General features: G+C 36.9%; 1 protein-coding gene across 2 annotated transcripts in view; it reads right to left on the bottom strand.

Annotated features, from left to right (window-relative positions):
* Positions 1 to 3,698: 3,698 nt before the first annotated feature.
* Positions 3,699 to 13,554, bottom strand: part of agla (amylo-alpha-1, 6-glucosidase, 4-alpha-glucanotransferase a) — a 63,017-nt gene continuing 53,161 nt past the window's right edge. For both annotated transcript variants that reach the window (XM_057856419.1, XM_057856418.1), the window contains exons 32-35: positions 7,523 to 7,620; positions 4,294 to 4,381; positions 4,090 to 4,223; positions 3,699 to 4,001 (exon numbers count right to left, since the gene is read on the bottom strand). In XM_057856419.1, the coding sequence (XP_057712402.1) occupies positions 3,884 to 4,001; positions 4,090 to 4,223; positions 4,294 to 4,381; positions 7,523 to 7,620 (438 nt within the window). In that variant the 3' untranslated portion in view covers positions 3,699 to 3,883. The remainder of the gene's footprint in view (positions 4,002 to 4,089; positions 4,224 to 4,293; positions 4,382 to 7,522; positions 7,621 to 13,554) is intronic.

The raw sequence follows: 13,554 nt of genomic DNA, 5'->3' as shown, positions 1-13,554 counted from the left end.
GATGATTTTGACCCATTATAAAAATATATTTTATATATATTTTTTTATTTCATTCATTTTTGTTGCAGTGTTATTGCTTTACAACTGAAAGGTACCTTATTGTACCTCACAGTATCTTATTTTTTACTTTACTTTATTAATGTGTAATTAATAATATTTGTGCTTATTAAAGATTTGACTTCGTCCACTGTTGACAATTTGTAAAGCTGTACCACACATCTGTACAGTACTTATATTCAAAACGACACGCAACAATAAAACATTTGACACAAAACAATTGGTGTTTAAACGTCCATCTAGCCTCATCAATATGTAAATTTAGTACATTAAATTAGCCTAATTTGCCTAACAAAAGTCCACTATCTTAAATGCTACAAATGCTAACATATGAAGGGAATAGTATCATTTCTCGTGTTTACCGATTGACTGTTTGTATTACTCTAACACACTTGAAATAATCAATCAGGGAATTGTTTCGTTTCTCTGATTTTCTGTACTGTTTGACGGTTTGTATTATTCTAACACACCCAATATAAAATAAATAGCACTTACACCATAGTATAAGGAAAACAAGCGGAATATAGGGCATTAGAGATACATGACACCTTCTTATCACGGAAGCCCAACCAACGTGTGCGTCATGCAACTGACTAAGCAAGATTGACGCTGACGAGACAAGACATCTACAAACCCGCGTCTGCAACACCAATTCTCACAATCAGTTCTACCGGACAGTCAGAAAAAATGGCGGACCATCCTGTCCCAACACAAGGAACACTGGAGAACGCCCGATATCCAACTGATAAGACTCCAACAGCCCCTTTGGTGCTGAGGTGGCAAAATCCACAACCCTCGTTGTCCCGACAATAGCAACTCCCGAATCCTCCTGTCCAATCCACAGACATGAATGCTAAACAACGCCCAAGCACACCCTTCTTCTGCCCACAGCCCGCCCCGCGAGAGCCCTAAAAAAAGACAATCCTTACCTAATATTGTAATTTTTCTTGGCAATCTTTACCTAATATTGTAATTTTTCTTGGGAACCTTGTGTTGACTTGTGATATGGTGACCTTGGAACGAGTCTGCCTCCTTGCCATAGTCAGTTTCGCCTTGCCGTGTGATCGCCGTCGACCTGAATAAATTGTCAACTTCTGCGTCGATGCTTTTTTCCAGCTTTCAAAATGGAGTCAGTACAAGGAGTTGAGACCAAGTTGAACGTGTGGAGTTTGGCCTTTTTGCCAGGTTTTCAGATTTTCGCCAGCCCGGGTCGTTGGATCTGCGCCAGTGCGGGTCCGGCGGTTCGACTGGCATGATTCTGGCAATCTGGCTAACAGGTCGGATTCCTTCACGTATTTACAATTCTCATAGCAAATCACATGTAACTGTAGCTGAAAACTTAATCACAAATGCAAACACAAACATATATTAGCTGAAACAACTTACAAAACAAACTGGGCCAAACCAGAGCGCAGCTATCCTTTATCCATGTCAGACGTCTGATCCTGCTTCTCAGTCATATAAGGCAACAGTCCAGCCAGACCCAACGCTGCCACCAGAGGGCAGTGTAGCCTCCATCATTAAACAACAGCACAATATTTTTGGACATTTTGGATAGTTATTTCGGGGTACTTTAAGAGTTAATTACGTCGTCAGCGTACGAATGGAACTTGTTCGTAACCTGAGAACGACCTGTATTTTGAAGTCACGCAACTCCTACTGGAATACAATTTTTCGCCACCACTGCATGCCATATGAATTTTTTAAAAAATTGCAAAACAGCAGCATGTATCCCTTTTTTAATATATTAGTGAATACAGTGCAAGACAGGTATACTTGGCTGCTTTTTCACTAAATCAACAGTGTGAAGACAACAAAAGGTGCAACAAGCTGCAGTACAGTTAAAAGTAATCATAAGGACAACAAAGGGAGAACACAAACGATTCACTTGCAGTATCTGTTATCAGGTACATACTTTGATGTAACGTAAACACTATCAAGGTAAGGTTTCATTTATTCGCTAATCACATGAACTCTTTATTATTTTTTTTTACAGTGCATGCATGTTTTCCTCTTGCTTAGTTTTTCTGCCTTTTTCCCCAAAAAGCCACCATGCACAGAACAACAAAACAAACAGGTATTCCTTTTGCTATTATCTTGACATTTAAAAATATTAGATTCCTCTGCTACCTGTACATATAACATTATTCCTTTATAGTTTTTTCACAGCATCGTTTAGTATTGTTGAGAATAGTTGTATTTTTTTGTGAATGCTTATGTATTGCTTCAAGATTTAGGTCAAATGAGCTGTTCTGTACAATTATCCTCTTGATATCTGAATTTACATTCAAACCGTATACATAAAGCATTGGAGAAGTATATAAAAATAGTATTGATTCATTGACTGCGATTGACTGTGATCGACGGCCGATCTATTTTAACTGGGCGAGCGAAAAGCGATTCAGCCAGCTCCTCAGTTGAAATGGATTGGACGTGTATCGCCGTCAATGAGTTAAAAACAAAACAAAAAAACAACTAAATATAGAACATTAAATTGAAAAATACAGCTAAAAATGAGAAATGAAATCCATTTATATATTTTTTTTTAAATGGGGTGAAAACAAATAAAAAGGAGTTACTCATTAATACCGGATATTATACTTTTTTATTGATTATATTTTCCCTAAAACATTTGTTGATTAAAAGTATTTTTTAATGTAAAAATATTTTCAATATTTTCTTTCTTTTTAAATGAATTAAATGAATTTTTAATTACTTGTTTCTTTTTTAAATCAAGGATTTTCCAATTCGGAAAAAAAAAAAAAAAAAATCATGAGCTAAAAATGAGAAGGAAAAAAAATCATTAAAAAATTTTTGAATGGAAAATTTTCAAAAAAAGAAATTTTTTTTTATTAATACTGTATATTCTAATTTTTTGTTATATTTTCCTCAAAAATATTTGTTCGTTAAATGTATTATTTAAATAAAAAAAATATCAATATTTATTTAAATGAAATAATCCATTTTTAAAATTATTTTTGATTTTTTTTTTTAAAGGATTGTCCAGTTTTTGAAAAAAAAATATGAGATGAAAATGAGAAAATAAAAAAATATGATTGATTGAGTGATATACATAAAATAAAAAAAGAACAAATTCATAAAAACAATTTGGAACGTTTTCAAAAACAAATAAAAAGGAGTTATTTATTCATACTGTGTATTCCACTTTTTTGTTATATTTTCATTAAATGTATTTTTTAATTCAAAAAGTATTTTTTAATATTCTGTTTTTAAACGAATTAATTTTTAATTATTTTGATTTCATCTAAAGGATTTTCCAATTCTAAAAAAAAAACCCAGCTAAAAATAACTAAGACAAATTAAGAAAAAAAAAAAAAAAAAAAAAAAAAAAAAAAAGGGAGGTAAAGTTTTCAACAATAAATAAAAAAGGAGTAATTTATTAATCCAGTATATCCCAATTTCTTCTTGGTTATAATTTCACCTAAAATATTTGTTAATTTTTAAATTTTAAAAAGAATTTTTAATATTTTCTTTCTCTTTTTAACTTTTTTTTTCAAGGTTTTCATTTTTTTTCTAAAGTGAGGATTTTCCAATTCTTATATTTTTCAAATGTAATTTTTATTATTACTACATATTGTGTATATGTACATATGTATTCCTCTCATTGCTTTTTTTATGTATATTTGAAAAATGAAACTCAGACACCAAGAGGTTAATCAATCCGAAACACTTGGCTCGTTATTGATTGCCAGATATCCCAGAACAAATGCATCGGACATCTCGGCCTGTCGATGGCAGTGAATGTGTTAACATGCAATACAATGTTAAACCACTGAAATTAAGGTTGCCCAGGTCAACTCCAGGACTAGAAGTCATAAAGTACTTCCAACAGGCAAGCCAAAGACCACGCTTGAGTCTCGCAGCTGAACGAACAGTACTGGCCGTTCTCATTGGTTAGCTCCGGCAGACCTTTCCAGGGAGACCTAAAAAAGCAACATTAAAAACTGCGTCAGGAACTGAGCAAAATGCTTGCGCATCGTGTTGATGATGTAGAAGATGTAAAATTCCTACCTCTCCAGATTGGTATAGTGTCGTGAAAGAACATTTTTGACCAGGGTCGCCGTCCTGGCGTAGGTTTCCTCGCCTTGCTTTCTGGCAAAGTACAGTTTAGCACGCAGGAAGTAGCCAACAGGCCAAAGCCACTCCTAGAAGAAACATGAAGTAGAGGTCGGTCGTGGATGCTCGATTGTGAAAATGGCTGATTGTAAAACTCACTGGCCCTTGATGGTAGTTGAAGCCCTTAGCCACATTATAGTTGTCATTGTCAAGTGCGTTGTCATACACACCGCAGTAGACCATATCACTGCAAATACACAAAATACTGTTGTAACGACGCTAACATTTTCAGCTCTATATCGATACTATTTTCGATACTACATAAATAAAAATCCCCAAATTAAAATATTTAATGAACTCTTTGCGCCACTGACAATGACTTAACGTCCAATCGCGAGGCATCCAATCAGCTGTCTGCTGTGAACTGAAATGAGTAGACGTCCAATCCATTTGAAGGGGGAGGGTTGGCAGGGAATTAACGAACTAATGTGAATTCCAATTTGAAATTGGACATATGGTGAGGTCAATGGCGCTGAAAAACGAGCATGCGTTGCTAATTTCGATTGTCTTGCATGCATTACTCCAATACTGTTAGCAAGGGAAGCCAATTACATTGGAGATAAGGACCTCTTCAGGCCAATTGGTGGTACTACTAATGCATATAAGGAATCCTATCAATGCAGCAAGTCAGTGCAAATTGGAATCCATCTGCTGGCCAAAATGTGATTTGCAGGAACAAGTCTATCTATGGCGATAATGACGATATGTAAAATGTCGATAGAAAATTTTATATCATTTTATAGCACTACGGCTGAATCAAACAACTAATTTTCTCCCGACGAGTCAGCAAACTACCGTATTGGCCCGAATATAAGACTACCCTGATTATAAGACGACCCCCCTCTTCTTCAAGACTCAAGATTGAAAAAAGTAAAAAATTAACTTTTATACAGAAATAATTATAGTACATCTGAAACAAATGATTATAACAATATATTTGAGAGAAAAAGCATGTTATTTTGCCTCATTCAAATCTTAATATCTGAACATTTAAATTTGTAAACTAAAGTGCAATCACATTCGTAAATGAATGGCTTCTGTTTTTTGAAATGCAAATAAACCAATCTATTGTGATAAAACAATAAAATTGCAATAACTGCACTAGTCATCAAAGTGAAGTCTAACTGTAACTGTAGTCTTGAAACAAATCTGAATAAGGAAAAACATTGCAATAAAATAATGCAAGCTGGTTAAACTTGAGTAGCTGAGCTCTGTCATGACAGAACATTGCTTCAATGATATCTGGCGCCATCTAGCGTCGTGAATGGGTATAATGTCTACACCGCGAATATAAGACGACCCCCTCTTTTTCAGTCTTATTTCAATGCAGAAAACACCGTCTTATATTCGGGCCAATACGGTTTTTTGACCATTAGTGGACTAATCTAAGAATTTTTTTTTTTGGGGGTAACTAATTTAGCTATGACATTTTTGCTGATGCTTATTAATGCACAAACACATTTTGGAACACTTAAATTCTTTTTTAAAGTACAAATAAACATGTAAATAACAACAATAAATCACAAATAAAAAATTAGGTCAGATGCTAATAGCATTAACTAGTGCAAAAGAATGGAACGTAAACAGATTCAGAACACTGACTTTGCCTTTCCAACATGATTCAAAACAATTCTTAAAAAAAATCTAGCAATAATATTATAGTATACTACTATATATCATAGTAATATAACACTTATCAATCTGATTTTTCATAAAGGGTGTCATTTTAAAGCTAATCTTAGTGTAAAATCTGAATTCTGAAGTATGTGGGATTAACTCCAGAAATCATCATTTATATGGTGAACATGACATGCTTTTATTTTGAAATGTTCACCGGAAGTACGTTCGTTAAACCTCTAACCGTAAGCTTTATACTCCGTAAAAAAAGCAATTTTCGTCATTGCATGTGGTGTCAGTAATAGATTATTATTTTTTTTTCGTTTGCAAATGCTGTTAACCAGCGATTTTTCATGTTTGAAGTGTCACCTTTAAACCGCAAGTTTTGGAGAAGACTGCCAATGTTTTATAGCAGGCTAAAGGAGGTTGTCCTTTTTCCCCATTAGAATAGAATAGAATAGACCTTTATTGTCATTATACGGTTGTACAATAAAATTGTGGAGCATCTCACTTTACAGTGCAGGACAAGTAAAATAAAAAAAAATCTATAAAGTGGCTTGCAAGAATAAATGTATAAAATCCAAATAAAAATAAATAAAAAATATGTATGAGGTAGTCCTATGTTCAGGCAGTGCAAGTAATTGAAGTGAAGTAGCAGCAGTTGACTGTGAAGGCATTGAATATTGCAGATTATTATTGCATGTAAATACTAAGTATTGCACATAGAATATGTGTGAATGGAGGTTTAGTTGCAGAAGTTGAGAGTGAAGGCATTGACTATTGCACAAGTAAAAATCTCAAAAGTGGCTTGCAAGAATAAAAGTATCAAATCTGAATAAATACAAAATATGTATGAGGTAGTCCTATTTTCAGGCAATGCAGCCTCAGTGTAGCATTGCTAACGTTTACAGTGTTTAATATAGCTGTGTTTCCTTGTTTTGTATGTCTGAACTTTCACTCTACGGCGCGTAGATGACCAATAAACATCTGTGAAAGGAACTCAGATGCCATCAACATGCACGCACGCGACAAAACGCAGCCGTGAAAATTACCGACCTCATTTTTATTTACCGTGCGATAAATGGACTCATTGCATATCGCGACAGGCTTAGCAACTTTGATAAATTAACATGTCGTTAGTTAGTTAGATGGAGTTACGATCTGCCAGCTTGTTGTCTCCTGTCATCTCCCATAATTACAACTGGGTGACGGCACTTTAGGTGTTCATTCACGGCCAACGTGCAGCTAAGCTTGGTATTGAAGAGACAAGACACAACAGTGTACCCTCCTTTGTTTCGTTGAAATAAGTCAATGTTTTGGCCACTATGATGCGCTTTTTTGGTAGGGTGCCGCTTTCCCCGCTTGCTTACTGAGCGTCCGATAATCTGAACTTTCCACGCACATATATATATATATATATATATATATTTTTAACCCTTCATTAACAGTCGACAGGATGATGTGCTCGTTGATGCATTTAAGTCAACGATGACGTCGACTAGTCGGGACAGCTTTATGCAGCACTAGTTTAACTTTAATTCTTAGCTGCTATTGACGGTGCTATATGTCCTTTTAAATTACCCCAAATCATCACTTGGCCTACAAAGGGATAAACAACAAAGACTAAATAGCTACAAATAGCTACTAAATAATATTATTTTAATAGCTTAAAATAGCTACTATATCGAGAAAATTAAAAAAGCTGTAATACTCAGGGTCAAGTGTTTTCATTCCGAGGGGTCCCAGTAATTTCTCCTCAGCCATTTCAAGCGCTTTCCAGGCTTTTTCCACTTCAAAAAGTTCTGGAGCCTGCCATCAAAAGGAAATACAAAAACCTTGTCAACACTTCAACCCTTACAAAGAAAATGTTTCCAACAATTTTGAATGAACATTGTCAGACGAGCACACAGGCATTGATCAGACTGCCAGCCAAAATCTGATTTTTAGTGATTGATGTTAACTCATTCACTCCCAGCCATTTTCACCGGTGCAACGCCCTTCACTCCCGGCCGTTTTACTGGATTTTGAATGATTTTGCAAGGCCCACAGAAAATTCTGTTCTATTGCTATATAAACATGGAACCCACCAAAAGAAAGATTACTCTCTTCTTTCAGCAGAAAAAAAGTTAGTTCATATCTTTTTCCATTCTTTAGAAATCAGCATTACAAAATAGTAGTGATGGGACGAAATGAGCCGAGGTTCCGAAGCTTGTGTCGAGTAATGGGAGGGGGGTTTCCACGAAGCTTGTAGCGAGGCGCGCTTCATTTCGGCAAAACCCGGAAATGATGACGTGGAAAGCCTCGCCGGTGGCCGGGGGCCGGCTGAATCTCGTGAGTGCTTCGGAAGTGATCCAACATTGCAAAAACAGGACAGACTACGGTATAAATTGGTTGCAAAACGCAATGGCGATCGCCTGTTATCTCACATTTTGTGGATTTCGGGCTCCTGTACTTGTTACATCTGTGCGCAACAGTGCGACCAGTGCAATCTTTTTTCGAGCCTTGTCCTTTGCTTGCGATGGAACCTGCGCGAAAAGAGCGATCCTCCCCTGTATGGGAACATTTTGATTTGATTGCTTTCAATAAGGTAAGGGAGAAAAACTACTTTAATATAAACGTGAATGTGTGTGTGTACCTATCTGAACCAAACATCAACAGAATGAACAATCCATTAGTGTACTGGGAGGCACAAAAGAATACCTACCCAAATTTATATAAACTGGCACTCACATTTCTCTGCACCCCAGCTTCATCTGTGTCTTGTGAAAGAATATTTTCTAAAGCTGGTGAAATATTTTCCAAAAAAAAAGAAACTGTTTAAAGCCAGCCATTGTGGGAAAGCTATTATTTCTAAATAAAAATGAATAACAAATTACCCCTAGCACTTGTTGTATTTTGTTCACATACTAAATTACTAACACAAGCACATTCATATCTTTGTCTTAAGCAAATAGCCATTGAATTCTTAACAATGTTGACCTCTTGGGCTTCTAGACCACTTGATGGCGCCATAGGGTAAATGAAGCACCATGAAGCTTTGCTACATGTGCAAACCAATTGGCTGCAAAGCTTCATTGCTTCATGAGGCTTCATTTGGCCATCACTACAAAATAGCTTAGTTTGAGCAATTTTCTAATTTCTGATGAAAAAATGGAGAAATGGAGCTTTTTGTGAGTGCATACATTTCAAACATAACTTTGACTTATACACAACTATTTTTTTGCTTTAGCTACATCCCAAACATCTGAATAATGTTTTCCTTTTATAAAATAAGATAAACAACAAGGCAAATAGAGCTTTTGATAGCAAAGTAACAATTTAATTACACAAAGATGAGGCTGTTCTGGCTGCGACAGCCGGTTAAACTTTTCCCTCATCGCCGTCTGTCTCATGAAGATGAATTTTTTTGAGTCTGTGCGGGCTCTGCTCGCGAGCAGCACGGACTCAAAGGCATCATCCGCTGCACTGGTGGTCCCGGTCATTCTGCTCGGTCGTCCAGCGCCTGGCATCCCGGGCGTCCGACCGGTTGTTCTGCTTGGTCGTCCGCCGCCTGGCATCCATTCGATCATCTTCCGCCGGCGCCCGGCCGTGCGGCTTGGCCGTTCGTTGCCATTGAATCGAGCTGCGGGTCTTGCCAAATGTGCTACTGCCCTCCAGTGTCCAGTCTTATTGCTTTAAAATGGATTTTCAGCTTTGTGCTTTGGAGCTAAATTGAATCACGACCCACAGATGTTTAAAAAAAAAAAAAAAAAAAAATGTAAAAGACATATAAATACGTCTTTGGGACACAAAACTCGTTCATAAACCGGGGACTACCTGTAAACATAGACTTCATAATGATATTGACGGGTCAAATTCCACCTTCACTGCACCACGCCTTCAAGTAGAGGCCCATCCCACAATTCACGTCAGTTCGCAGTCAGTCGCAGCGACACACGCTGCGATCCAACGCCGGGTTAAGGTTGAAAAAGTAGGAAAGCTGTACCGCATACAAACAGGAAGGATTTTCTCAGGGAGTGATTTGTTCGAGGATTTAAGACAATTATCATAATTTTCGTGTTTTTCACAAGAATTTTCAACGTGAAACGCTCTTTGTTGTAAGTCTGCCGCCACATTGTCTAACAGACTAGCATCATTCTTCGACATATTTTCGAAAAATAAATGCTAACTGCCCGTTTTTTGCTCTTTTAACAAAGAATCGAGACTGTTTTATGTTCATATCTATAAAGAATGCAGGGATTTAAGCATTTATTCACAAGAATTTTTAATGTAAAAAGCTCTTTGTTGTAAGGCTGCTGCCACATTGACTAACAGACTAGCATCGTACTTTGACATATTCACATGAAATAAATGCTAACTGTACGCTTTTTTTGCCTTTAATAAAGAATTGAGACTGTTTTACGTCTATATCTATAAAAGATTCAGGGATTTAAGCATTTATTCACAAGAATTTTCACCGGAAAAGCTCTGTTTACATAAGGCGACTGCCACATTGACTAACAGACTAGCATTGTACTTAGACATATTTACTTAATAAATGCTACCTGCACGTTTTTTTTTGTTGCTTTTAACCAAGAATCAAGACTGTTTTGCGTCCATACCTATAAAGAATTCAGGGATTTGAGCATTTATTCACAATAATTTTCAACGAAAAAAGCTCTTTGTCTGTGATTCCACTCGGTCAGCTTTGACAGCCACACCAACAATACAGGCCCCCTATTAATCGGCCCTGCGCCCCGTCAATATATTATGAAGTCTATGCTGTGAATTAAAATTCCTGAGCTTAGACTAAAACAGTATAAAAAAACACATGAATGAGGATCTTAGTTCAACAAAAGAACAATTAGCTAACTTGAATACCAAATGTCCGCAAGCTTAAATGCTATTAAATGCTAACATTTTTTTTCACATTTTTTAAAAAACACAATGCTCTTAGCAAAGCGTTCAAAACCATACTCCTACAAAAACTGCGAAATAAACCTCTAAACGAAATTACCGCTGCATAAAATTATGAGCTCAAACAAAAAAATTCCAGCCTTATGTTGGCCTTAACTGGTAGCAACTGGATTTGGCTATGTTCAATGAGCTATGTCATTTTCACTGTTGCCACTAGAAGGCAGTGTATCCTCCCAAATCAATAAAACTAAATGCAACACTTTCAAAACAAATCATTACAACACCACTCTAATTAAACATATCTTTAAAGCAGCAAAATTAGATTCAAAGCTTTTTTGTAATTGAATTGCCCGTTTTAATAGATTAGCAGTTTCAGCACTAAATGGAAACGATGGCACATTTTCATCCTCTTGTTATGTTTTAGTCTCTTAAGACATGTTTTTAGTTCTTTACTACGTCGTTATTAGAAACGTGCGAAATTTCCGATTCATAGATTATTTGTGATTCGGCCGTGGAAGATTCGAGAACGATTCATAGACATCCAAATTCCGATTATTGAATTATACCAGGTAAAGTGGAAATAAAACACAGTCAGCGCAGTCAGGGGCGGACTGGGACTAAAAAGCAGCCCTGGACTTTGACTCAGCCCAGCCCACAAGAATTGCTATACGAAGGGAAACACCGACCCCCTAGGGGGTTCGGGGGCATGCCCCCCCGGGGATTAAAAAAAAAATTTTTTTTTTACACATTTTATTGTAAAATGCATCAATTTCGTGCACTTTGAGAAAAAATGAAGAAAATGTGTCTAGACTGTGACTGTCTGACTTGAGGCGCTCAAAGTACTGCAAGGCTGAACTGGAGTTTGATTCATTTTCTGTACTAGCTCTATGATCAACCTGAATAAACAAATGAAAGAATGTATTTTTCAAAGCAAGTTTTATGTATCCAATTGATTATAATATATCTCTATATATCTCTGTCTATAAAATGACTTCATTGTTTATGCCATAATTCAGTGGTCTCCAAACTATTACACATAGGGCCGCAGCGGGCGAGGGATTTCATTCCAACAAAACAAGACAACACGTATCCACCAATCTGGTGTCTTACAAGTGTAATCAGTTGATTGCAGTCAGGTGCTGCTTGTTTTAGCAGAAACTTCTTTGGTTAAACTGTCGGTACTCGATCAGTTGAAACAAAAACCAGGCCCCACAGCGTCCCTTGAGGACCGGTTTAGAGACCCCTGTTGTGTTGATTTAAATGTGATTTTTATGGTCTTCATGTGATGTAAAGCACTTTGAATTGCCTTGTGTTGAATTGTGCTATATAAATAAATTTGCCTTGCCATAATTAATCTTGCCATACAAATAATAAATTTCAATGAAAATACAATAAACATTTCAAGACAAATCCTGTATACATAACCTTCATTGGAAAGTATTAACCTTAAAACAAAACGATATATAAATGATTAATATATATAACATCAATTTAACTACCTAAACTTTAAAGTAAAGTTTATTAATATTTTGTTATATTTCTTCTGAATTAATATTGCTGCTGCGTGTGCATACGTTGTTTTACAGCTAAAATATTTTTCTTAGGAGAGTGCTAGTAGGACTAGCATACTGTAACTTGACACGATTGCAAACGGGTACATGGGCTAGCTGGCACTAACCCTTTAATTGTCATTTATTTCATTTAAAATGTAGCTACCTGGTGGATAACTGCCAGTATACCGAGCAAGTAACCCTCTTCATCACTACTTACTTTCCCTGCGTTTGTCTGGGGAAGTTCCATATCGTTACCCCCCTCCCTCTTCTTTTCTCTCTCCCTGCACCAGTTGCACGTCAGAGCGGCTGCCGCTCCCACACTCAGCATCGCCGGGGGCTGGGCTGTTGACTTGTTACCCGACGTGGCCGTTGCAGCTTGCGAAAATATTTGTCAATTTATGACATTTTAATGCTTCGCTCTCCAGTTTCTTTAATTTTTTCTCCCTAACCTTCTCAGCGCCACCCTTCTCTTTTCTTTTTTTGCCACCACCATTCGTATTGACGCATGTTGCTATTTTGCTTCCACAAGGATCCAATGAAGGCTACTCTGTGCTTTCTTCGTTCTTCTATCAGATTGGCAGTGCCAGGCGCATTGCTGCCACCTGTCGGATTGGATGCGAACTGTAGTTAATCAGAGGATAGGGGGGATAAAAACAGTGATGTATAATGAATGGCGGCCGCCGGCCGTCCAGGGCACCGGCCGTTCTGTGATCCTCCAGAACCCACAGATTACCAGTCCGCCCCTGAGCGCAGTCTTTGGGACGCCGCGGTCTTCGGGATGCAATGAGGAACGGACCGAGAGTAAATATCTTGTTCAACTCATGCCGCTAGATTACAAAAAACAAAAAAAAAACAACCATATCTGGCTGCGGCCGACAGCCGCTACAAACAGCGACCGGTTGCTAGTTGCTACAAACATACGGCAACATATGGCAATGGTAGATATCACATATGGTAGAACTAGATGGGAAATGACAGACAACGACAGCGTTGGAACATATACAAAGAACTAGATGTGAACTTGTCGCCATCTTAAAGCAGAACACTTCTCTAGAAGGCTCCATTGTAGCGAACCTAATTACTTTTTATCTAAAAACTCCCTAAATCGGCAAAATCTTGACTTGAATCTATCTTTAAATGATGAAAGAGTTTTAAAACTTTGACATGTCGTAGACAGATGGGAAATTATGGAATAATGGGAACAATTTTAACAACTTTAAAGAGCATATGACACGAGAAAAAAAGTCTTAAATGGCATTATTATGTGAATTAGAATCATATTTTGAGACGATTC

This window comes from Corythoichthys intestinalis, chromosome 14, assembly GCF_030265065.1.
Source record: "Corythoichthys intestinalis isolate RoL2023-P3 chromosome 14, ASM3026506v1, whole genome shotgun sequence".
NCBI lineage: Eukaryota > Metazoa > Chordata > Actinopteri > Syngnathiformes > Syngnathidae > Corythoichthys > Corythoichthys intestinalis.
Note: the sequence above shows the minus strand (reverse complement) of the source record. Positions and strands in the feature narration are given on the sequence as shown.